Genomic DNA, 26,892 nt, shown 5'->3' on the forward strand with positions numbered 1-26,892 from the left:
TCCCTGACAAGGTCTTTCAGTTCACCTTGTGTTATGCGGTGTGGTTCAGAAGAGGATGGGAGAACATCTGGGTCATGTGACCTTGATGGTTCAGGTCCAGAAGTTCCATCCTATTCCTCGTCTGACTCAAGTGAGAATTATTCTGGTACATCAGGAACCGGCAGTCCTTCTCTGTGGGGTACTGGGCATATAGCTGATGGAATGTTTGGATAATGCAGTCCACTTTTTATTCTTTGACACACCTTTCCCAACTGGAGGTGCCATGCAGAAGTAACAATTGCTGATATGATCTATTGGCTCTCTCAAAATCAGTGGCACTGCCAAAGGTCATATATTTCCTTTTCCTGTTCAACTACTAGCAAAGATTTGTTTCACAAGTGAACCTTATGGCGGTACCCCAGGGTACCATAGTACCGCGGCTCTCACATAATGTCCGTAAAGCAGTAATTTTTAGTCTGTTGATGGTCGGCAATGCAGCAATTAACTCATCTCGACGAGCTGTACATGGTGCACTATGGTGCATACGAGCATTCAGGGTTTCAGCGCAATCGTCCTCGCTGCGTTTCGACATCGCGAAGTAGCACTGATTAAGGATTAATTGGTACCCCAGTCGCGGAGTTAAGTACACCCCTGGAAAAAATAGTGTCCCAGAAATATAATATTTAATTTTGTTTTATTTGGTACACCAGGGTACCGCCATGAGGATCAAGTGTTGCAGCATGTGTGGGGCCCATATCTTGTCCTGATATCTAATTTTGCAGCCAAAATAAAGGTGATAGGCTTTCTTAACCATTGTGGTTATACTGCGCCTTTGTGATGCAAAAGTCACTTCACCACAAATATAGCAGAAGTTATCTGCTTTGTTCACACAAGTACGAGGCATCTCTGCTCACTTTGACTAAACAGAAATGTGTCCCTTTGCAAAATCAAATACTGAAAAATAAGAGAGTACGACACTATGATTTCTAGAGCTGATATAGGGCAATTTGTTCAGCAGAAGGATGTAAGCTGCGTTATGATTGCATCATCCATGACTTCTAGGAATAACATGATGCAATTTATATCATGTATGATGCAATAGCAGGTTCAGATTGCATCATTAATTGTTTTGCTCAAAAAGCAAGTACTGTCCAAACCCAGTCATAGATTCATTCATAGATCCAGTCAAAGATGTATTTTAGTGATTTTTGGTTTAAATTGAGATCCCTTCCCTTTATAACTCACTTATCCTCCGCCATTCCCAAGTCAAGGGTCGTATATATTGACCCAGTAGCATATCTTGAAAACTAGAGCCAATCAATAATTCTAAGCATAATTTTCATTCTCTGTGACCCAAAATGAGTACACTTCGACTACATTTATTTTGGAAGCATTTTGGCTGTAGACCAGTGTAATGGTTTAACATCACTTATTGGCCAATACCTGTAAATTACATCGCAACATCTTTAACATCCACACATAAATTACTGGACACCCAATAGAGGTCACCTACCAAGTCATGTAAAACTGGCCCAATGGCATGGGCACTCACAACTATGCATGCGTTCATGTGTTCATAACATTTTGTGCAAGCCAAATCATCAGGATATCAAACAGCACAGAAAAACGTACACAAAAATTAATCGGCCTTCGTGAATTATGCAAAAACAAACAGCAAATCGAAAACGGCATGCTTTCGTTTTTATTCAGATTTTAGTTGTTCTTTGTAATTTTGGTCCCACTGGCACAGGAGGTCTCACTTTCTGCTGATGTCAAGTTGCCTCTGTAAAGTCGACCTTCACCCTGAACGGACATTCTCTGCTACATACACGACGTTGCAGCTGGCGGGTTGCTGTCATCAATAGCGGCACGCACGTACAATTGTAGCGTTGATCGACTTCTGATGCATCTCAGACGCAAGTCACACGCATTCATCACCAGTCGTGTGGACTCCTCTAAAAGTGACTTCAGCTCGCCCGCCCCCCAGTTTACCCTCCACTTCTCTTCCCCCCTCCCATCTTCCACCAAACAAGCCTGGGACTCCCCACCCATATGTCTAACTCATCCTCTCCCCCACCACCCTTCTCCATTTTATTTTATCCTCCACAGCCATTGCCACTCACCTCTCCTACATCACAGAAAACCGAACGATTTACCGACGTGATTTTTCATGTAAGTGAAGCAATAAATTATCTTCCCACTCCCCCGGTTGACTGTTCCCCCCCTATCAATCGGAACTCATTGGGTACATGGGCCTGGCAGATATATTCGCGTGCAGTTTTTTTCTTTCTTTCACCAAGCTTTCTGCTACGGGCCTTCGTTCTTGTGTAGAACAAAACTGTCTTTAGCTCATATACACTATGAGACCTCCTTTACCAGTGGCAAAATATAGTTGTAGGTTTTTACCCTTTCAACTGGTACAAAACTGACACGTTTATACAAGGGATCATGTTTGCAATAACCACAACACAAGCATTTTGACAGTTGAAAGGGTAAAAACCTACTACTATATTTTGCCACTGGTAAAGGAGGTATCATAGTGAAAATGCTTACCCCGAGCTCTCAATACTCTGATAGTGCGCTGTTTTTTGAGTTGTACGCCTTTTGGCGTCATCTGGTCCAACACCAATGGAGACTAGGCTCTAAGAAAAGCTGTCTCGGGTGTGGACCAATCAACTTCAAGGACAGTGCATATCATTATCTTTATCAGAGTTGTTTCTTTTTGTTTGCATTTTGACTGCTTGTGTTGTGGTTATTGCAAACATGATCCCTTGTATAAAGGTGTCAGTTTTGTACCAGTTTAAAAGGGTAAAAACCTACTACTATATTTTGCCACTGGTAAAGGAGGTCTCATAGTGTAAATGCTTACCTCGAGCTCTCAATACTCTGATAGTGCGCTGTTCTTGTCAGTTGTACACCTTTTGGCGTCATCTGGTCCAACACCAATAGAGACTAGGCTCTAAAAAAAGCTGTCTCGGGTTTGCATTTTGACTGGTTGTGTTGTGGTTATTGCAAACATGATCCCTTGTATAAAGGTGTCAGTTTTGTACCAGTTGAAAGGGTAAAAACCTACTACTACTACTGTCTTTAGCTCCACCAGCGTGTGCGTCCACTCCGGTCATCAACTGGGCCACACATCCCATTAGCACGGAAGCGTGAATTACAGCCACATCATGCCGTCCATTTGTAAGGAACGGCGCCGGCAGGTGTTGCACGTAAACAAAAAAGGTACAAGTGTCTGCACCGATTTCCTCTGTGCTATCTGCTGGACGTGTGCACGTGCTAGTAATAATAATACTAATAGTGCAGTTTTTGATAACATGCACAATATTTTACAGATGTAAATTGCTGTGACTGAGACGCAAAATTAGTAAGCGCACTGCTGTCGGTTATCACGACCTTTTTGTTACACTCAATGGGTTAATGAGATTTGAACCTCGCAGTCTCGCTGTCAGCGGGTCCATCAACTTGGAACTCACCTCTCATTGAATGACATTTAACCATTTCTGGAGAAAAGCCACGACTGAACTGTTTAACAGAGCTTACAATGCATGGTCATTGCATACAAATGGAATGACAGGGTGACACCTGCTGGCCTGGGAAGGGACTCACGGGTATGGGCACAGATGTAATAACCAATCAGGGAAGGAGGTGTATCTGGGGCAAATGTAACAGGTGGGGTTAGCCGAGATACTCCGTGAGGGCGTGGTCGGAGGCGGGGACTAGCCACGCCTGGGGGGATATAAGGGGGAGTGGACCCAGAGCTCGGGGCTCGTGTGTGGGGTCCTGGCTGTGTCGCTGTTCACCGACATCTCTCTCCGTCGTCTGGCCACGTGGAAGATATCCTGGGTAGTTTCCATCGCCGTCATCGTCAAGCCGCCAGCTAGTGGCGTGACCGAGCGAGGACAAGGGGACCATGCCGAGTAATCGGCTGTGTGTAGCCAATCGAGACGTTAATATCGAGTGTTGTACTCAGTGTGAGGAAGAGCAAGTGTTGGCCTGTGTTGTGCCCAGTGTGAGTAATAAAAGAAGTACCCTCTACACGACGTGTCGCGGAAGTCGCTCATTACACAAATGTAAATGCACTTAATTTACAGCATGTAAAATATGTATGTATATGTATGTATATTAAAATTATTTCGCACCGTAAGTAGCCAACCATGCTAATTGGAGGTGCGGGATATCGAGGGTATTCTTATCCTTGTGTAAAGACGACTTCGACGCACTTGTCTTGAGATGGTTTTCATTTAATAAGGAGCCAACTGCTCACACTCGGACAGCCCCGAGTCTCCTGTGCATCTCCCTTATATACGGTCCAAGGCCATGCCCCCATTCCCGAACCTTCTCGCTGGTTCTAGACCGCTCGCTCTACCAGCAGACACGACTGTCCTCTTCCATCACCTGGCAATGCTCCCATTCTCGATCATTCCCATAGCCACCAGTCCATTCGTACTGCAGGCTGACTCCCCTGTCATTACTGCCCATGGCCACTAGTCCACTCACACCGTAGGTTGACTCTACTGTCATTACACTTGTGTGTTTACATGTTTTTTTTAAGCCAGATATTCCTATCAGTGTTGGCTACAAAGTCTATTCTTACATACTGCATCTGTGTATGGTACACCAGCTGCACAGTGGCTCAGAGGAAAGCGCTCCAGAGGGTCATCAACACAGCCCAAAAGATCGCCGGCTGCCATCTCCCCACACTGGAAGAACTACACAGTTCACGTTGCATCAAAAAAGCACAGATCATTCTAAAGGACTCTTCACACCCTGGACACTCACTGTTTGACCTGTTGCCATCAGGCAGACGATTCAGATCAGTCAAAACAAGGACAAACAGATTCAAACAGAGCTTTTATCCTACAGCGATCACCACACTCAATAATGCTAATTAATTATTAAGTAATAGTGTTTACAATTGAATGTGAAATAGAGATGTGCAATGACAAAATGTAACCTTATGTGGGTATGTGGGTATACTTGGGCTGTTTTTATATATAGTATAAATTGATTATCTTTCATTTAATTTTATTTTTATTTTCTTGTTTTATTTAATTTAAATTTATGAATGATGCCCTGACTGGTGAGCATTTTAAATTTCGTTGTACTGGTGACAATGACAATAAACGATCTATCTATCTATGTTGAACGTCTTTCGCACCGAATCAGAGATGCAAAACTACAGGTGAAACATTCATGAAATTACATAGAGACCATGGACAACTCTCCTCCATACCTGTCCACCCAGCTCCCTGGCCTTGTCAAAGATCCTCATGGCGAGCATGTGGTCGATGCCAGGGTCCAGCCCCATCTCGTTGAGGACCGTGATTCCGGCGTTGCGGGCGCTGGGGAACAAACTCAGCTGGAAGCATTTGGAGAGGACTGAAATCTCATTGGACAATACAGAGACCATATAAAAAATATCCATTTCAGCAGGGCCTTTACAATACGTGACAACAATCATGGAAAAGATTATACTTTTGATGATTTAAGATCTGTTTTCATCCCATATATGTCTGTTTGCGCCCCTGAACCAGTTGTAAATTCTACATTGTTATGGCGGTGTAATTCTCACCATAGCACAACTTTTATTGACTTCCCACAAAGTGGTAATATTTTCATTGATCCCAGAGGTGGAAGACTGGGTCGGTCCTCATTCAGAATTTGTACTCAGAACCTTCAGACTGAGCCAAGCACTCTACATTAGTATTCACTTATATGAACTGAATTGTATAAAATGCCCACTTGCCACATGTATATATGTTGAACTTCTTCGCCACCATACATAGCCAGCCATGCTACTCGTTTGTACTCATCAATAATGTCAAATCACTGCCCCAACGACGTGAGGGTGCTCTAGAGTACAATGAAGCTCCTCATCCCGCAGCTTCTCAAAGACTCCTCACTGCTGACCTCTCATCCAGCTCCATCATGGCGGGGGACGTGTAGCTGGGCGTCACCAAGTCGACGGAGTGGCTGATGCAGTGTCGTGCCACCATGGGATGCATTCCGTAGGGCAAGAGGCTGAAGGCAACGTGCAAAGGGCAACATGGTAAGCCACAACATCATCATCAGCATCCATAACAATTATAGTAGTGATCGCAGACATGCCTTCAGTTTGCGATTGCGACAAATACCACCCCCCCCCTTGGTTCGTCAGCATATAAAAGCCAGGTTGTCCCCTTCATTAACATCAACCAGTCTCGATCCACTGCTGGATGAGACGTCAAGCTGCCACCACCTCCCACGATCCCCTGATTCAATAAATCCATGCAGCACTTTAACATGAACAGATTGCATCGCTCCTAACCTCTGTCCCATTACTTATGGCAATATAGAGGCATGTCAATGCATTGTGAATTACCTATTCTAGGGGTTCACATTTATATGGTCATCTTTTTTGGGATGACTGTACTCATAAACAATTGAAGGGTGTGTGGGCCACTCTTCACTCTCCATTAATTATAATAGAAATCGATGTTTAATGCACTGTGTTTCCAAACAAAATCCCACTTCACTGGCAAATGAGACGGCAATGATAAATGGGCTCAGGCACAGCACGATGATGGGTGCTGCTCAGGCCGCCCACTGGCGGTGATAAGCCTAACAATTTGTACAAAAGTGCAAATATATCTGCACAGCTGTGCAAGGCACACGTTGAGTTTATTGGGACTATCATAACTGGTTTCAAATTAATGACGTCCATTTTGCCTAGATTGTGACCATGCAAACTATGGACCATATACGGTAATTAACTAATGGAGTCCAAGCTCCTTCGACGGAGGAACAGCAAATTGAAGTCTCTCCTGAAGCCCTCTCGTCGTAGCTAGCATACCTCGGCACTGGCATTTTAGCTCCTAAACTTATTGCTGCCACGATACGCAAGGACAGAAGAGAATTGGGACGATGATGCCGGTAGGCGTAAGAGTAAAAAATATACCTTATAACAAGGTCATGTGCTTTGACGAGACTTGAGAGCTCCTTCTGCTCCTTGGAGACATCAATGACAACGGCTGAGATGTTCTGGTATCGCTTGGCCTTCTCTGTCACCTGCCAGGCTGGGGCTGATGCTGCACCGCACACATACCCGCACCGTCAACCGCTCTCCCCAACCATTCCTTCCCCCGCACTTCCAGTTAGCACGGTTGGATACGCAAGGCGCGAAATAAGTTTAACATAAATACATTCCCAAAAGCGCAGATCCACACACACTCCAATAACACGCATTCCTCCATATTAACCAGAGGATGATAGTCGTGCATTTGTCCTCAACAGGAAGAGATAACGGTGCAGCGGTAAAATAACCGTCTTATAACACTGCTGGTGGAAGGCCATGCATGAGAATGATCTCTAGAGAACACCTCCTGAATGTATTTCACCTTTGCTTCCAGACTGTCTGGATGTCTTTGACAAGGTGGGAGTACCCACACTTTACCCCACCACATGGGACCTGCCAATCGACTGTGGTGTAAGTGTAGGGGTGATACGCGCTGGCAGTAGGGATCGTGGGGCAGCGCGTGGTGATTGGCTGTGTAGTGGTGACGCGCGCTGACAGTGATGGATCGTGTGGCAGCGCGTGGTGATTGGTTGTGCGCTGACACAAGCTGGAAAAAGGGATCGTGTGGCAGCGCGTCGTGATTGGTCGACTAGGGTGGGTGCTCACATCGCGGTCCGCATAGGCTCTGTCTCCTCGGGAGCGGAGGGCTATATAAGGCGGTGCGCGCGGGCGCTCGAGGAGTTGGTGACCAGTGAAGACGGAAGACGGAGGAGGAAGAGATAGGGCCCTGAGACACCTAGTCCCGCTGTCCTTGTAAGGACCGGGACCCTGTGTGGCTCAGAGGCGGGACCTTGGGACCCGGGGCCGGACGTCCGTGTGAGGGCCGGGCCGCGGGACCCAGTGGTCGTGACCCATACCCAAGCTGGGGTGGGTCTGTAGGTTCCCCCGGATGCTACGGGGCTGGAATGCCTGTGTGTGTGTAGCCGGGTGGAACGTGTAGCGTGAGCTGTAGTAACCACACGTGTCGGGTGGAACGTGTAGCGCGAGCTGTAGTAACCACACGTGTCGGGTGGAACGTGTAGCGTGAGCTGTAGTGACCACACGTGTTATTGTGGCAAGACAAGTGTTAATAAAGTGTGCTACCCGTCAAGTGGTCTCCCGCCGTACTTTACAATACTACACATACAACAGAGGAAGTGGCATCTATTGACTCTGTAGTAGTATCTACTGACTGTACCGTAGTATCTACTGAGCCAGTAGTAGCTACTGACTGTGTAGTAGTATTTAGTGACTGTAATAACTACTGACCATAGTAGTATTTACTGGGCCTACAGTAGTATCTACCGACTATATACTCGTAACGACTAACTGTATAGTATCTGCTGACTCTATAGTTGTATCCACTGACTATAGTAGTAACTACAAAATCTATAGCAGTATCTACTCACTCTATAATAGTATCTACTGACTCTAGTAGCTACTCACCGTAGCAGTATGTACTGACTGTATAGTAGTATATACTGACTGTAGCAGTATTGACTGACTGTAGCGGTATATACTGACTGTTTTAGTATTTACTATAGCGGTATCTACCAACTCGATAGCAGTATCTACTATCGCTACAGCAGTGTATACCGACTGAGGTCGTACCTGCTATCACTACAGCAATGCATACTGCTGTGTTGGTACCTGTTATGATGACAGCAGTGCATATTGTGGTGGAACCTGCTATGATTACAGCAGTGCATGCTGCTGTGGTGGTATCTGCTATGATGAGAGGAGTACATATTGTGGTGGTGGTACCTGGTATGATAACAGCAGTACATACCGAGTGTGGTGGCACCTGCTATGACGACAGCAGTACATACTGTGGTGGTACCTGCTATGATGACAGCAGTACATTCTGTGGTGGTGGTACCTGCTATGATTACAGCAGTGCATATTGACTGTACTCATCATTCACCCTCACCATTCACAACTCACCCTTACCACTCATCCTCACCACTCACCACTCCCACTTAGTATTCACCATTCACCCTCACAACTCACCACTCACCAATCTCCCTCACCAATCTCCCTCACCAATCTCCCTCACCAATCTCCCTCACCACTCACCCTCACCACTAACCCTCACCACTAACCCTCACCACTCTCCCTCACCACTCTCCCTCACCACTCACTCTCACCATTCACCCTCACCATTCAGCCTCACCACTCACCCTCACCACTCACCGTCACAACCACCACTCACCCCCACCACACAACCTCACCCTCACTACTCACCATTCATCCTCACCAATCACCACTGACCAATCACCACTCACCACTCTCCACTAACCCTCACCACTCAACCTCACCACTCACCCTCAAAACTAACCACTCTCTCACCACTCACCCTCACCACTCAGCACTCACCCTCACCACTCACCCTCACCACTCACGCTCACCACTCACCCCTCACCACTCACCCATCACCACTCACAACCGCCACTCACCCTCACCACTCACCCTCACCCTCACAACAACCACTCACCCTCACCGCTCACCACTCACCCTGACCACTCACCACTCATCCTCACAAATCACACCCTCACCAATCACCACTCACCCTCACCACTCACCGCTCACCCTCACCACTCACCCCTCACTAATCACCCCTCACTAATCACCACTCATAACCGCCACTCACCCTCACCACTCAACACTCACCCTCACCACTCACCCTCACTACTCACCCTCACCACTCACCCTCACAACAACCACTCACCCTCACCGCTCACCCTCACTACTCACCCTCACCACTCACCCTCACCACTCATCCTCACCAATCACACCCTCACCAATTACCACTCACCCTCACTGCTCACCACCCACCCTCACCACTCAACCTCCCCTCACCACTCAACCTCACCCTCACCACTCACCCCTCACTAATCACCACTCACAACCGCCACTCACCCTCCCCACTCACCCTCACTACTCACCACTCATCCTCACCAATCACACCCTCACCAATCACCACTCACCCTCACCACTTGCCACTCACCCTCACCACTCATCATTCACCCTCACCACTCTCCCTCACCACTCTCCCTCACCACTCACCAGCCATGCTCACCACTCACCATCACTACTCACCACTCACCCTCAACACTCACCCTCACTGCTCACCACTCACCCTCACCACACTCACCCTGACCACTCACCACTCATCCTCACCAATTACACCCTCACCAATCACCACTCACCCTCACTGCTCACCCTCACTGCTCACCCTCACCACTCACCCTCACCGCTCACCCTCACCACTCACCCCTCACTAATCACCACTCACAACCGCCACTCACCCTCACCCTCACAACAACCACTCACCCTCACTACTCACCCTCACCAATCACCACTCACCCCTCACCCTCACCACTCACTACTCACCCTCACCACTCACCCTCACCACTCACCCTCACCACTCACCCTCACCATTCACCCTCACCACTCTCCCTCACCACTCTCCCTCACCACTCACCCTCACCACTAACCAGTCACGCTCACCACTCACCCTCACTACTCACCGCTCACCACTCACCCTCACCACTCACCCTGACCACTCACCACTCATCCTCACCAATCACACCCTCACCAATCACCACTCACCCTCACTGCTCACCCTCACTGCTCACCCTCACTGCTCACCCTCACTGCTCACCCTCACCACTCACGCTCACCCTCACCACTCACCCCTCACTAATCACCACTCACAACCGCCACTCACCCTCACCACTCACCACTCATTCTCACCAATCACACCCTCAACAATCACCACTCACCCTCACCACTCACCCTCACAACAACCACTCACCCTCACTACTCACCCTCACCACTCATCCTCACCAATCACACCCTCACCAATCACCACTCTCCCTCACCACTCTCCCTCACCACTCTCCCTCACCACTCTCCCTCACCACTCTTCCTCACCACTCTTCCTCACCACTCACCCTCACCAGTCACGCTCACCACTCACGCTCACCACTCATCCTAACTACTCAACCTAACCACTCACCACTCACCCTCAACACTCACCCTCACCACCACCACTCACCCTATTCCCGTTTTAAAAACTTACTTACGTGTCGCCAAGTATGCTTGAGGGTGATTGGTGATTGGTGAGGGAGAGTGGTGAGGGTAAGTAGTGAGGAATAGTGGTGAGGGTGAGTTGTGAGGGTAAGTGGTGAGGGTGAGTGTGAGTGGTCAGTGATAGTGAGTGGTGAGTGATAGTGAGTGTTGAGGGTGAGTGGTGATGGTGAGTGAGTGAGAGTGGTGAGGTAGAGTGGTGAAGGTGTATATATTTTTACCTATGATGACAGCAGTACATGCTGACGTTTTGTATGTTAAATGTAAAAGCTAAATGTGTGAATGTGTGTGGGAAATGTTAAGCAAACGTGGCAGGAATAGGGCGATTCTAAAGGAATCTACAACCTTCAATGATTCCTTTGCGTGATTCAAAGAATCGATTCCTGGCGCGTAGGAGGTTTCCATATTTAATTACAGAGTTTTATTTTCATTGGTATGTTATGTTTTAAAGTTTTCAGGAGTTTTTAATTATATTTTTGCCCCGGTCAACACCGGATATTTCCCATTCGTAGCAGTTTACATCGACTCTATAACAAACTTATATTAAAAGGGAACAGGGCGATTCAAAATGAATCTACAACCTTCGATTCCTTTTCGCGATTCAGAGAATCGATTCTTGGCGCGGTCGGGTTTAGAATTTTAATTACACAGTTGTATTTTCATTGGTATGTTATGTTTTAAAGTTTTCAGAAGATTTTAAATGTATTTTTCCCCCGGGCAACGCTGGGTATATCGAGTTTATACCACAAAGTCGTCACCTGACACGTGTGGGGTGTCGAGGCCTAGTACCGTGCAGAGCCTCCGGCCTCGCCTAGATTGCCCATCCGGCTGAGGCTGGGTACTGGGACCGTTACCCCCCCCCCCCCGCGCTACAATAATACTGTCTAATCGCTATAATTTTATTATCTACCGACCCTATGATAGTAATTGCACACATTGGGGTGGGGGGGGAGTGAAGAGGACGTGAAACTTTGATGAATTTACCTCAGAGTCGCGTGTTAATGCCTGCGCATATTTTTAACGGGAATTAAAAATGGCGTCCACCTCGCAACGAAGGCGTTGCTACCCGTTGCCAGGGGCAACCGCCGTGGTCCGCGCCGGTCGGCAATATCAAATAAATAAATAAAGATTTAAATAACTAAAGAGAAATCGCACTAAATCGATAATCGGTCCGATTTCAAGTTTAGAGACGAAAAATCGGAAATGCCTAAGTTTACCGCGGGGCCGGGGGCGTGCCCACCTGCAAAATTTAATCTCGGCGAACCCCACGGTCCGAGAGCTACATCCCCCGGAAGGGAGCGTACGCAGACGGACGGACAGACAGACAGACAAAAAATGAATTATATAGGTTAGATGTACAGGGACTCCTCTACTTACGAACGAGTTAGGTTCCAGAGGTCTGTCCATTCCAAACATGATGTACGGCATGTACACTAATACAGGGAATGGCTTTAATACTTGTATAATTTCCTGTAAATGTAGATTTCACTGGTTCTACATGTTCTGCAGATGTAGATGCCACCACCGCCATCGATTGCGTGGCGGTTGGACTTAAGACTCTCAGTCCGAACGAACAACTGTAATTACAGACAGGTTGGTTCATATATCTCTGAAAGTTTGTCAGTTGAATGTTCGTAAGTAGAAGAGTCCCTTACACAGACGGCTTGATCCACACATGACTAGGGCAGCAGCCAAAGCACATTGTGTTTAGTGATTTGCATACCTGTCAACCTCTTATCAGTGTCTACCTTATTACAGACTAATTCAGACCATATTGGTCACACCGTGCCCTTATAAATCTCAACGTTCATCCTAAAAAGTCCCAGCACAAGGGATAAACACAAACAAATAGACATTATTTTGCCCGTATTTAAACGGCTGTATGCCGTATGGACCTGAAAACTCAATTTCCCTGTACAAGTATATGGATAAACCGTATGGGTTGACAGGTATGGATTGACCCATCCTTGCAAAGCAAAATAAATGGGGAGCCAGTGGGAGGTTGTTAGCGAAGCGGCATGGCTGTGCCTAATGCTCAAGAGAGTGTGTAACGGGTTGTTTATTCTTGGTTTATATACAGTGATGAGTTTTCTATTTAGTTTTTTTGCTGATACCGATTTTAGAATTTATACACCTAATTGCAAATTATTTTTGTTAATAATTCGAATATTCATCGTTGAATTTACATTTTTAACACAATGTACCAATGGGAACATAACAATTGAGTGTGCGCATTTTCAGAGTTTACTCATTGCAGTAAATGAGGGGCAGCATATCGTCAACACGGAAGTGACATCGTGGAAGTGACAATACAGTACTTCCTATGACATCACAATTTTGTCAAACCTGAAACATTAGAGATGTCTTGGCCTAGATTATTTCATCTTGTGGATTAATCTCGAGAATGAGGAACGTGCCCCTAATACACTGCTGCACGTGCTATCGTGAGCGGAGTGCGAGCTGTGTGCACTACCTATGGTGACGACGGTGCCCCCGTCCCGGCTCAGGTAGTCCAGCACGGGCCCGGCGATGTAGCCCGAACCCAACACAAGCACGCGCTTCCTGGACGCCATGCTGCCCTTGTCATTCACAATACGCAGCACACAGCACCACCAGAGAGACACACACGCCTGTTACCGTCTTGTATTCGTACCCAAGATGATTAATGCACCTCCGATTAGCACGGTTGGCTACATATGTTGCGAAAGAAGTTCAACATAAATACATACACTATGCGCCGCACCTCACATTAGCACGGTTGGCTATGTACGGTGCAAAATAAGTTCTACACTACTTACAAACATGTGATTTCCACGACTCCTCAACTGCCAGCACATTGCATCATCATAAGGATTCCGACTCAACAATGAAACTCCCAAACCTGACTCAATGTGGCTGCTGGCAGTCCTTAACTTAAGAATAACCCGACTTATGAACACCCGCATTTACAAACCAGCTTCCATGAAATAGAATGTTTACATTTGTAATGGTGTTATTTCACGCAGACAACTTTTTTTTCTCCTGTCACTTTTATTCGAACAAAACTCCTCGCGTTCAACACCACGTAGCTCCATCGCAACTCTCCCGCTTCGCTCGCTTCGCTCACTCCACTCTCTCTCTCCCAGCCTCTCCGCTGCTAGCCTGTTCTCTCTCTCACTCTCTTAGCCTCTCCACTGCTAGCCTGCTCTCTCTCTCACTCTCCTAGCCTCTCCACTGCTAGCCTGTTCTCTCACTCACTCTCTTAGCCTATCCACTGCTAGCCTGCTCTCTCTCACTCTCCTAGCCTCTCTACTGCTAGCCTGTTCTCTCTCACTCTCCTAGCCTCTCCACTGCTAGCCTTTTCTCTCACTCTCCTAGCCTCTCCACTGCTAGCCTGTTCTCTCACTCGCCTAGCCTCTCCACTGCTAGCCTGTTCTCTCTCTCACTCTTCTAGCCTCTCCACTGCTAGCCTGTTCTCTCTCTAACTCTCCTAGCCTCTCCACTGCTAGCCTGTTCTCTCACTCTCCTAGCCTCTCCACTGCTAGCCTGTTCTCTCTCTCTCTCACTCTCCTAGCCTCTACACTGCTAGCCTGTTCTCTCTCTCTCTCTCCTAGCCTCTCCACTGATAACCTGCTCTCTCTCACTCTGCTAGCCTGTCTGCAACGATCTGCTCGCTCCACTTTCTCTCTCTGCTAGCCTATCACTTACACCAGGGGTGTCCAAACTTTTTGCAAAGAGGGCCACATTTGATAAAGTGAAGATGCCCGGGGGCCAATAGTTCCTTTTGACATTGTTTTAACCACAAAAGTTAAGTGGAAATACACACTGTTATAAAACAATTGTCATTGTCACAATTACCTTTATTTTTCAAATGACAATGTAACCAAATATAAGCCACTCAGGCAGACGGGAACAACTCTAAAAACGCCATTCTGCCTTTCATTCAGTCAGATAACATTGAACAAACTGTATAGAATACCTTAAATTTCCATGAGTTTTATGATGTATTTATTCTGACAGAGCTGGCGAGCCATAAATAACACATTATAAGACCGAAGATGCGGGCCATATGAAATCTGCCCGCGGGCCGTGATTGACCCGCGGGCCGGACTTCGGACATGCCTGACTTACACACTCTGGTAGCTTCCCCCTGTACACTCTACTAGCCTCTCCACTGCTAGCCTATTACTATACACTCTGCTAGCTTCTCCACTACTACCCTCTCACTATATATTCTGCTAGCTTCTCCACTGCTAGCCTTCACGCACTCACACTTAGGATTCCGCTAGCCTTTTAACTGCTAGCCTGTCTACCCTCGCCTCTCCAACCTCGCCCTTGATTCCAGTGGGGGGGGGGGGGGGGGGTCAGCCATCACCGCTGAAGAGGACGAGGTGTGGAGAGCGGGGCCCTGGACTTCTCTTGTGTTCACTCTTCTTTCCACTCCACACAACTCAACTACCTGCCTCACACTTTGCCGTATTTATCCTGCTCATTAAACGCTCGAATTAAGCTGGCGTCCTCCCGTCGCCTCTCGCACGTGGCTTCCGCTGCTATCGCCTCAATCTGCAGACTCTGAGGCGCCTACACCGTGTCTGCATTTGCAGCCAATCACCACTATGCATCTTAATTGGTCACCTTCTCTGGTTGCTGTCTCTCTCCGCACCTGTGTGCCCTGATGTGACTTCACTGTCCGCAGCTCACACGTGCATGCACACTGTTTGCAAAACCCTGCGCGCTACTCCACTACACATTGACTTAAAACTCGCACTTAAAAATGTAACCACGGAACTGTTTTGTTCAGATCCTCCGTGAGCTGTAATGAGTCTCGTGCGGTGAGTGAGTGTTCGTGCATGCGTAGTGTAGCGGTTAGCACTACGCTGCACTACGAACCTGACGACCGGGGTTCGATTCCTGCTTACGGACAACACTAGTGTCGATTACCTGAACCGGTCCGGGGCCTCCCCCAGGTCGACTCAGCCTCAAATGAGTACCTGGTGCAGTGTTTAGTAAACATCGCCATTGGGGAGACAAAGGCGGTCGGGCGTGGTTCTGACCAACCCACCCCCTCGTGTGCCGTTGCTGGCCTTCATAGGTGCTCGCAAACAGCACTTGCCCCAACAGTCTGTTAAGGCTATACGGGGGATGTTTGTATTTGTCTTGTGCGCGCGTACATGTGTAATAACAGCTATAGTGGGTTCACGTGGGGGATTGGCTTGCCGGTCCTGCTTGTAGCCAATAAGGGTCGAGATAGGGAGCGTGGGGCCGGCGTGATCACGGCATGTCATCAGGGGTGATTGGCCCAGCCATTGGGGCCCCAGCTAATGGGGATCCGGATAAGAGGCGTGGTCCCGGGAGTGACAGGGAACCATCGAGAACGGTCGAGATGGCCCATGGAGGATTGGCTGGGGGGACCACGTGACGAAGGGATTAAGAGGGGGGAGAGGGATGATCGAAGGAGGAGACGGGGAACTGAACGGGGTGAGAGCCACGCGCGAACGGGGCTCCGGGTGCCACGTGCGCGGTGGGAGTTGTGGGAGTCTGCCGCTCTCCGTTGTCTGCCAGCAACGGAGCGTGCGGGAACAAGTGTACCGTGAAGTGAAAATAAAGAAGACCGATTCCGAATCCGTCTCCGGAGAATTATTACACATGTTTGCGAGCGCATGCCCCTGTGTGTGTGTATGGAGCGGTCGTGCAATGTTTAGCATGCTGCGGTCCCAACCTGCCCACCCGAGTTCGACTCCCGCTGACGACCAATGCCAGTGACGATCATCTGAATGGGTCCTGGGCCTTCTCCTAGCTCAACTCAGCATCAAATTAGTAGCTGTGTAAAGAAGCTCCCTTCGAGAGGTCCGCTTCGGAAAAATGGGTAAGTCTTTATTTATTTTCATAATAGAAGGGTTGAAGATCGATATGGCTCCTTCGCAGTCAGCCCCCCCCCCCATCCACCCTGTTGTCCTGCACTCTTGTCGTTCGCCTCTTGGCATTCTAACACTGGTTGAGACTAGGCCCTAGATAAGGTTGCTGTCTCTGGTGTAGACCAATCAGTTTCAAAGCAATGCCATATACTATAAGAGCATGTTTTTGTTTCCACGTTCACCACGAATGTGTGGTTAATGCAGAAATGATTCCTTGCAAAAGGATTCTGTTTAGTGTTTGAACACCTGTTCAGTGTAAACATCGCCACTGGGTGGTCGTCAATGGTGCCTGGGCATGGTTGCTGCTCAATCTACCCCTAGTGTGCTTGTGCCGGTCTTCTTAGGCGCTGCCTTTCAACAGTCTCTTCAGACTATATGGGGGTCGTTGTCATTGATGTGTCTGTGTGCGTGCAAATGTAATGGCTCATTGCACTCCTTCCGACAAGCCAGCAATCAGGACTCAAGGTAAGTGAAAATAAAACAGATTTTTGATTTTCTATTTATGTAATACTAGAGTTCACCGACGGTCGCCGTTCGGTGGGATAGGCTCGCCGCTTCAGCCCAGAGGCGTAGCTAGGGGGGGGGCAGGGGGGTACATATGTCCCCGGGCGCCAAGGTAAAGGGGCGCCAAAATGAGGCTTACAACGTTACATTATTGCGGCGGGCGCGGCAGCCTGAAACTACTGCACAAATCTACACCTCAACCTAAAAGTTATATATCCCGCCACACACAGCCTACATGGCATGTAATTACATTTTGGTACGCGCGCCTATTAAGAACTTACATGGAAGAACGTGTTGTGTATATACCCCCTTTTTATTTTTTTTTTAAGAATTATTCTGCCAACATATAATATCGTTTTTTTAATAGACACGTGGCAACGTGAGAACGGACACGTCCCTACACTTCCACAGATGCACATTCCTCGCCTCAAAAAGACTAGAGGGCAATAAAGGTCATAAAAACTCCCCTAATTTGACACCAGAGGAACAAGGGAGGGGATAATTGCAAGCGGGGGGTTCTGGAAGAAACATCCTTTCGTTAAAAAAAAAAACCCTTTGATAAATACAAAACCAGGCCACGAAATATATAATTATATTCTTAACAAAGGAAACAACATTGACGATAAAAAAAACACAAACGGGTTTTGAACCATATTAGATAAACAAGTACCAACTTAGCCATGAAGAGTAAGCAAACAGTATCTATCCTTACTCCAATTGGAAACCAGACTACAGTCTGCACCAGAGTCGCGATTCATCAATTGTTAATTAAATACGGACATTATTTACCTTAAATAATTTCTACGCGGCCGGGCCGAAGCACCAAAGAATAATTATGGCTTGAGTCGCTCCAAAACAAAATTCCTAGCCGGGATACCAAATTAAATAATCAGGAGATAAATCGTCTCTAAGAAACGAGGAAAAATGTCCTCACACCCTCGAGAGGGAAGAGAAATCAGTGCTCGCGACACCAGCGAAACTCACAGACGTGGATCCACAGAATAAATATGGAAGTAACAGTAAATCACACTCTTGGGTACGTGGACAGAGTCCAGGGACTGATCGCACAAAAATTATGGATATCGAACAAAAAATCCTTGACAAAGGGAAACCCTCACAATTCGAGAGAAGGGATGGAGAGATACATATGCAAACAAAAACATTTGAGACTGACAACTTCACAGCTAGAGGGAGGCAAAATGTTAAAGTAAAGTCGACAAGACATCCTTCCCTAAGGGCAGAGGCAAAAACTGAAGGGAAATGGCAACACGAGTGACACAGCACTGAGCGATCACACAAAAAATGCACGCCGCTAAAACACGCCCGACACAGCACAGATAAAAGTGACAGATTGCCTGATGATAACTTGTTTGATGATGACGCTGACGGCAATCAATTTTCGGAATACTTATTCAACAGTAAAACCCTTAAATTTATGGACAAGGCTCTAGTCAGAATTCCCGATTTTGACCCACACAATCAGACTATGGATATACACACACATATCGCAACAGTAGAAGAGGAGGCAATGATTAGAGGGCTGATGAGACGGGATGAAAAAGCGAGTTTGTTGAAACGAAGCTTACATAAAGAATCTATACCATGGGTAAATTCACTACCACACAAGGTTAGAAATGATTTTAAACAACTGAGCCTGGCAGTGATTCGGAAGTTTGGAGAATATTCGACACTCACTGAAGGGTTTTATGCTGTAAAATCGATGACCCAGGGCATGGACCAAGATCCATGCGACTACCTCGTACAATTTAAAAGAGCATATTACGCAGGCGATGTGAATCAATACCACAAAGGAGATAAAATGTTCAAAATTATGTTTTTTGAATCCTTGAGCCCAGAGATTACAGAAAGGGTGAGAATGGTTTTGAATCCAGAAACCGCATCCTTACGCCGCATAGAGAGCAAGGCGTACATGGCATGGTTATACAGAGCTAAGAATCATAATTCGGATCCAGAACACAGGGAGAGGGATAAGGAACCCAGCCTCTCAGAGAGGAATAAAAATCACCGAGCAGTCCCACAATGCAGGGAGGAGCAAACACGCACGCACCTGTGGCAAAATAAACCAGAGAGAGGTTGGCACGAGAATGAGAGTGGCACAAAGCCGAACATTCAGGAGAATCGCAGAATGTGGAGGCCAAGGGCAGAACCATATCAACATCCCATGCCACGACACACACGAGATCAAAGTTGCACACAAAGATGGCGAGATAACCATCCAGCGGGAAGGTGGCACATAGACTGCGGAGGTACGGAGGCGAACATTCAGGAGAATCGCAGAATGTGGAGACCAAGGGCAGAATCATATCGACACCCCATGCCACGACATACGCAAGGTCAAAATTACGCACAAAGATGGCGAAGTAACAATCCAGGAAAAATTTGGCACCCAAATGGGAAAAACACTGGGCCAAAAATGTACGAGAATCGCAGGAGGGAGAGGTTCAGAGCAGAACCATATCAACACCCCATCCCATGACACACGCAAGGTTCAAATTACGCACAGAGATGGCAAGATAACCACCTAGCGGGAAGGTGGTACACAGACTGCGGAGGTATGGATGCGAACATTCAGGAGAATCGCAGGATGGGAGGTCAAACACAATCGATCCAATTCCGACCAATTCCTCCACCGGCTATACCAGGAGGGAATAGAGGAATAACACAGAATGCGGTCCAAATACATGATGAACGACCCACAGTGAGCGCGAGCGAGCGGCCAACACGCGCCCCACCCGCCGAGGTTTTGTTAAACCCTGAGCTCAATGGGAAATACAAGCAGGCTGCAAGTGACAGGGCGGGCAAAAACGCGGACAGTGCTCCCGTAAATGACGCACAAATCGAATGTAAGGACAGGGCTGAATTGAAGTGTGATCGGACAGTAGATAACAGACAGCAGAGACAAAAACAGACAGCAGGGACATGCCCTGAGGAGTACAGGCGCGAGCCTTTGAATGAAAAATATCCAAGGGAAACCAAAATTGATGCGGATCGGAGTGCTAAAATGGAGACGAATGTTCATGACATATCGGGAATGGTGTTGGAATCTAACACACTCGTAAAAACAAAGAGGGCAACATTACGAGGCACAGAATTAAATCGACACACTGACTCGGCAAATGTGCATGTAATCGCAGAGAGAGCGAATGCCACGAACCAAGTGTCAAAGTGGGTCGTGTGCGCGAATTCTGGTTATGTGCAGCACAATTTTTCACACAATCCCACGACGCGAGAGAGTGAGAGAGGAAACTACAAAAACGAACCCGAAAACCGTGATCGAATTATCAAAGTGATAAGTGGTAAACCAGGCAACATGAGGAAGGTAACGCATAAATGCGTTCGAAACCGCTACCTAGCATTTCCCAGGATTTAACAAAAACAAAAATGAATATTCGTCGGAGTTATGATGTATGAGAACCATGTAACTGGTGATATCGATGTTTAACGTGTTGTTATTTTCTTTGCTTAATTCAAATGTAACCATGTTAAGCAAAAACAAAAATGAATATTCGTCGGAGTTATGATGTATGAGAACCGATGTAACGCAATATCGATGTTTAACGTGTTGTTATTTTCTTTGCTTATTTCAAATGTAACCAGGTTAAGATCGTAATACGTGCACACGCGTCGTAAGAAATAACCGCCGAGAGTAAGGGCGGCTGATGGGATTCATGACATAAAAAGGGGGCATTACTTTGTTTGAAAATTCGCCAGTGGCCAAATCGACCCCTGATAATTTTCAAAAGGGCGGACTGTTGTGTATATACCCCCTTTTTATTTTTTTTAATATTTTTTTTTTTTTTAAGAATTATTCTGCCAACATATAATATCGTTTTTTTAATAGACACGCGGCAACGTGAGAACGGACACGTCCCCACACTTCCACAGATGCACATTCCTCGCCTGAAAAAGACTAGAGGGCAATAAAGGTCATAAAAACTCCCCTAATTTCACACCAGAGGAACAAGGGAAGGGGGAATTGCAAGCGGGGGGTTCTGGAAGAAACATCCTTTCGTAAAAAAAAAACCCTTTGATAAATACAAAACCAGGCCACGAAATATATAATTATATTCTTAACAAAGGAAACAACATTGACGATAAAAAAACACAAACGGGTTTTGAACCATATTAGATAAACAAGTACCAACTTAGCCATGAAGAGTAAGCAAGCAGTATCTATCCTTACTCCAATTGGAAACCAGACTACAGTCTGCACCAGAGTCGCGATTCATCAATTGTTAATTAAATACGGACATTATTTACCTTAAATAATTTCTACGCGGCCGGGCCGAAGCACCAAAGAATAATTATGGCTTGAGTCGCTCCAAAACAAAATTCCTAGCCGGGATACCAAATTAAATAATCACAAGAAGTCAAATAATAAGTACGGAATTAAAGTGGATTCCCTCGGAAAATTAAGGGCGGGGAAGCCTCTCATAATCAACCAAACGCAACACCCCATGAGAAGCGAGCAACTCACGGCCATCTTTGTCTTCCCGAGAGGATCTCCACACAAACACGCCAAAAGCCAGGAAATGACACCAATAAAGCTCCCGGGCAATGGCTCAAAGGAAATTAACACGTCTTCGGAAAATAAATAAATAAGCGCATGCGCCGGGTGCTCCCACCGTGGAAACAACCGTCTTTGTCTCCCCGCAACACGGACAGCAAAAATTGCACACGCGAGCAAATAACATTTCCATGGGAGATCGGGTCATGATAAAACATCGTGAACACGGTTTCGGCATAACTTGGGCATAATGGAACCAAGCAGCAAATAAGTCGCATTTCAACTTCCAAACCAAAACAACTTAAGCTGTGTGAGACAAAAGATATGATCCCCGAGCAAGGGAGAGAATAATTAAGCTCGCTTAACGCGTAGGTTTTCGCGACAAATATTATTCAGTAACAAAAACATGGATTCGAATATTTTTTTTTTATATATATAACTCGACGCGAATCATCGGTCTGGCTAATGGATAACTTAGGTGGCGCCGTCACGAGGCCCCCACCCCCCCCTTCCAGAACGACACACAGCTGTGTCTTCAAAGCTAATAAACACACGGACGGACACGCACACGACACACACACGAACGCAGATGGTTCACACCCACAGGAATGTTTTATGACAGGCTTTGAACAACTCGGGAAACTGAGTGGAATTCCCAGATATAAGCCAAAGGAAAATCCATTCAAAACAGATCGTCCGGGCCACGGGCCCCACCAGAGATCGTCAAGAAGTTTTCGTCATCCAGAATGACGAGGTTCGCGGAGTAGCGACGTGCCGCTACACCGAGCGCCACCGAGCGCCACCGAGCGCCCCCGAGCGCCACCGAGCATCACCGAGCGACACCGAGCGTCACCGAGCGACACCGAGGGACACCGAGCGCCACCGAGCGACACCGAGCAACACCGAGCGACACCCAGATCGACCAGCATCAACCAAAACCGACTCGTCATCCCGCCGTGGAGAAAGAGAGTCAAAGTCTTCCGAACGAGCGCCGCCGTCAGAGCTGCAGAGAGGCGCCATCGCGCCGTCAGCTACCAAGTACAACCAAGCGCCGCCGCTCACCTCACCGCGGAGAAAGTCTCGGCTGCAACCCGCACGGACAGAGGTCGTATGGCTCCCCACATACAGACTCCAGGAAGCACAGAGAAAATCTTGTCAAACCAGTTTCCTTTGTCAGAGTCTCGCCGAAGCATTAATTAAAACAGAGCCAGATTCGCTCTCCCACACACACGCCCTCACCCACCATTATATCAAACATTCCGTTAAAAGGATTTTATACTTGCCGATGAATCTATTGACATATACTTTCGCCTCTGGGATACAATAAGTGCTTTTTATTACCGCAAAATGAAGTGTGTCATGCTTGTTTTCAAACTCGGCCAGTCGCCGATTGTGATCGATACAAAAACGAACTAATGAGATGCCTGGTGGAAAGGTAGAGGTTACGATTGTTAGGAGGGTTTTTAGCCATTCAGTTCGTTAAATGCACAATATCGCAAATGCATAAGAGTTTTGAGTTATTCAATTTAGTAAATGCATCGTCTCGCAAATGCATAAGTGTTTATTCATTCATTTTAGTTAAATGCATAGTCTCGCAAATGAAGAAGTATTTTTAGTTATCCATGTTCGTTAATTGCATAATCCTGCTCATGAATTATGGACGCATGTTTAACCTGCATGATAGAATGTCACATGCTTGTTAGAATAAAATTGTTATCACATAAGCATATCGAGTGTTCCTTCCAAGTCCATGCAAAACTATCTTATTCTTGATAACTGTATCCTGTGATGAGATATGAAAATGGAGACCTAAAATATCATAACACACACTAGGATAATCGGTAAACGTTTAATCGATGATAATCGTGTTATCCTGATTGATAACTCTGGATAAACGAAGCTGAGCCTAATTATCATAACTGCACACATTAACATAATCGCAAGCATCTGCATAAACTACTACGATTATCTCCGTGATTATCATAATTCATGCATATAATTACTCACATTTATGCATATTAACTCACACATTAACATAATTAATGCGATTTGCGCATTTTTCGGAAAATAATTTTTTTTTTTTCATCAAAATTTCATAACCCAACACATACAACAAACGTCCCAAACAACAGACAGGCGCAGTCTTTCAGCCTTAGTCAGTGGCATGTGTTTTTTGGTGGCGGAAACTACGACATGATGATGAACTTGTTGACAGTAACGGGGAAGATGAGATAGAAGAATCTTCTGATAGAGAAGCTGAAAATACTCATTATGATGCTGTTCCTGCTGTACTAAGGTTTCACGATGTTGGCTACTTAGAATATGATAAAACGACAAAGCTATCGAAAATATCACAGCCTCTTCGCAATGAAATGATTACTCTCGGATCCTTGCCTTTTCAGCACAGAGACAATATATTATCAGTATCCAGAGAACGTTCAATTACATCAGCATGGTATAAACGCCGACTAGCGAATGGAGAGGAAGTGAATCGTTTGTGGCTATTATATTCACCAATCAATAAAGCTGCTTACTGTTTCTGTTGTCTATTATTTACATCATCGAGTTCAAACTCACGAGCTTCGTTTGAGTTAACAAACGGTTTCAACAAGTGGAGAAAGCCATAAAAACTAAATTCTCATGAAAACAATCCAAGCCACCGCACAGCTTTTACTACATGGAAGGAAGCCGAACGAAGGATAATTGATGGTACTGGAATTGACGCAGTGGTTCAAGCTCAGATTCATTTGGAAAAACAACGTTGGCGAGATATATTGCAAAGAATACTCACCTGTATTAAGTTTCTGGTTTCACAAAATTTGGCACTACGTGGCCATGAGAAAAATTTGAATGCGGATGAAGATAAAAATGTTGGAAACTTTCTCGCGCTGATCAAACTCGTTGCTCAGTATGACCCATTGTTAGCAAAACACGTACAGCACGCAGGAGAAAATCCGGGATCAGTTTCTTATTTGTCACCGGAAATCCAGGATGAATTTATCCACATACTTGCGTCGACTGTAAAGAACCAATTGTTGAGTGATATCAGGAAAAACAAGTACTACGGTATCTTACTTGACTCAACTCCTGATCTAGGACATCGGGAACAGCTTTCTCAGGTCATATGATTGTGGATGTGGATTTTCAAACTAAAAAAGTAACTATCAAAGAATCATTTTTAGGTTATATCGAGATACATGCAAAAGATGCAGCAAGCCTAGAAAGAGTCATCGTCGAGAGACTGAAATCTGACAACATACCTCTAGCCGACTGTCGGGCACAATGTTATGACAATGCTGCTGTGATGACTGGGCATATATCCGGCCTTCAACAACGAATATGTGACAAAAACCACAGAGCATTGCTTGTCAACTGTGACAACCACAACTTAAACTTAGCAGGAGTACACTCAGCTAAACAGGATCCACTTGTCGTCACATTTTTTGGAACAGTTGAAAGTATATATTTGTTTTTCTCTCGTTCAACAATTCGTTGCGAAGAGTTAAAAAAAGCTGTGCCCATCACAGTAAAGCGGGAGTCTGAAACACGCTGGAGTGCACGATCAGAAGCTGTGAAAGCTATCTATGAAGGACTGGATGAACTAGTAGGGCTGCTAGACAAATTATCGGAGGACGTAACTATGACGCCTGAAACCAGAAGTGATGCAGAACAGTTACAGGCATGCGTAATAAATTTTTACTTCATAGTTTTATTACATTTCTAGAATGTCATTCTTAGAAAAATTGATCGTGTTCAGAAGCGCTTACAGGATCCTACAATGAATTTCAAGGAAGCAGCAACTGATCTTGAATCTTTGGAGCATGAATTTGTCAAGCTTCGTGATGATTTGAGCCAAGTTGCTGTAGAAAACGCCAAAACAAGATGCACAGCCTGGGGGATCGATGTGGACAGAAGAATTAGGCGACGTCGGAAGATTCCAGGAGAACTGGCAAGAGATGCAGGACTTTCATAAGAAGAAATTGTGTGCGTTATGAAGAGACTTCAACAGGAGATGTCAACACGGTTTTTACGACTAAAAGACCTGAACACAAAATTTGGATTTCTACCGAAATTGCACAGATTTTGGAAATTTCTATGACACCGACATCAATGGCCACAAACTTTTCACAGAAATTGGAGATTGCAAAATGCTGCTCAGTAACCGGAATTAAGTTCTACCAGAAACTTCTTTGGATCTTCTTGGTTTTATTGTTTTTATGGAGACGACATATTTCCGAATTTGCGAATTTCACTGCAAATTGTATTAACAATAGCAGTTTCAATTGCAAGCTGTGAGCGGTCGTTCAGTAAATTGAAACTTTTTTTCGTATTTGCGTGCTTCAATGGGACAAGATCGTCTCAGCGATCTTGCTCTTCTTAGCGTTGAAAGAGACACATTGGAAAAAACTGATTTTTATTACGTGATTGACCAGTTTGCGACAGTGAAATCAAGAAAAATTAATATTTTGTAGACTATGTCAACCAGTCTACGATAGTGGCTGAGTAAGCCATGTAATATAATTTATTCAAATTTGCTTCTTTAAATACAATGTTTCATTAAAATTGTAATTGTTATTCCTTATTCGATGTAATAGGAAAATGTGATTAAACGGGGGGGGCGCCAATTTTATAGTTCGTCCCCGGGCGCAAAATATCCTAGCTACGCCTCTGCTTCAGCCATTAGCTACTTAGATGGATGCGATTGATTTTGCCAAAGTTCAACGGCGGAAGCTCAAGGGTTCTTGTGGGTAACCATCGAGAAGGTTCGTGAGGGGGCGTGGCTATAGGCAGGGCTTGGTGACGTAGGTGAGGGGTTATAAGGGGAAGCAGGAAGAGGCTCGGGGTCAGTGTGTGGA

At 46.1% G+C, this 26,892-nt stretch overlaps 1 protein-coding gene across 1 annotated transcript in view; it reads right to left on the reverse strand.

Annotated features, from left to right (window-relative positions):
• Nucleotides 1–26,892, reverse strand: part of LOC144721196 (alpha-aminoadipic semialdehyde synthase, mitochondrial-like) — a 49,477-nt gene that overhangs the window by 13,321 nt on the left and 9,264 nt on the right. The window contains exons 4-7 of the mRNA XM_078598602.1: nucleotides 13,584–13,689; nucleotides 6,923–7,052; nucleotides 5,896–6,006; nucleotides 5,219–5,327 (exon numbers count right to left, since the gene is read on the reverse strand). Coding sequence (XP_078454728.1) covers nucleotides 5,219–5,327; nucleotides 5,896–6,006; nucleotides 6,923–7,052; nucleotides 13,584–13,683 — 450 coding nt within the window. The 5' untranslated portion in view covers nucleotides 13,684–13,689. The remainder of the gene's footprint in view (nucleotides 1–5,218; nucleotides 5,328–5,895; nucleotides 6,007–6,922; nucleotides 7,053–13,583; nucleotides 13,690–26,892) is intronic.

The sequence above is a fragment of the Lampetra planeri genome, chromosome 11, assembly GCF_965212315.1.
Source record: "Lampetra planeri chromosome 11, kcLamPlan1.2.h2, whole genome shotgun sequence".
NCBI classification, from domain to species: domain Eukaryota; kingdom Metazoa; phylum Chordata; class Hyperoartia; order Petromyzontiformes; family Petromyzontidae; genus Lampetra; species Lampetra planeri.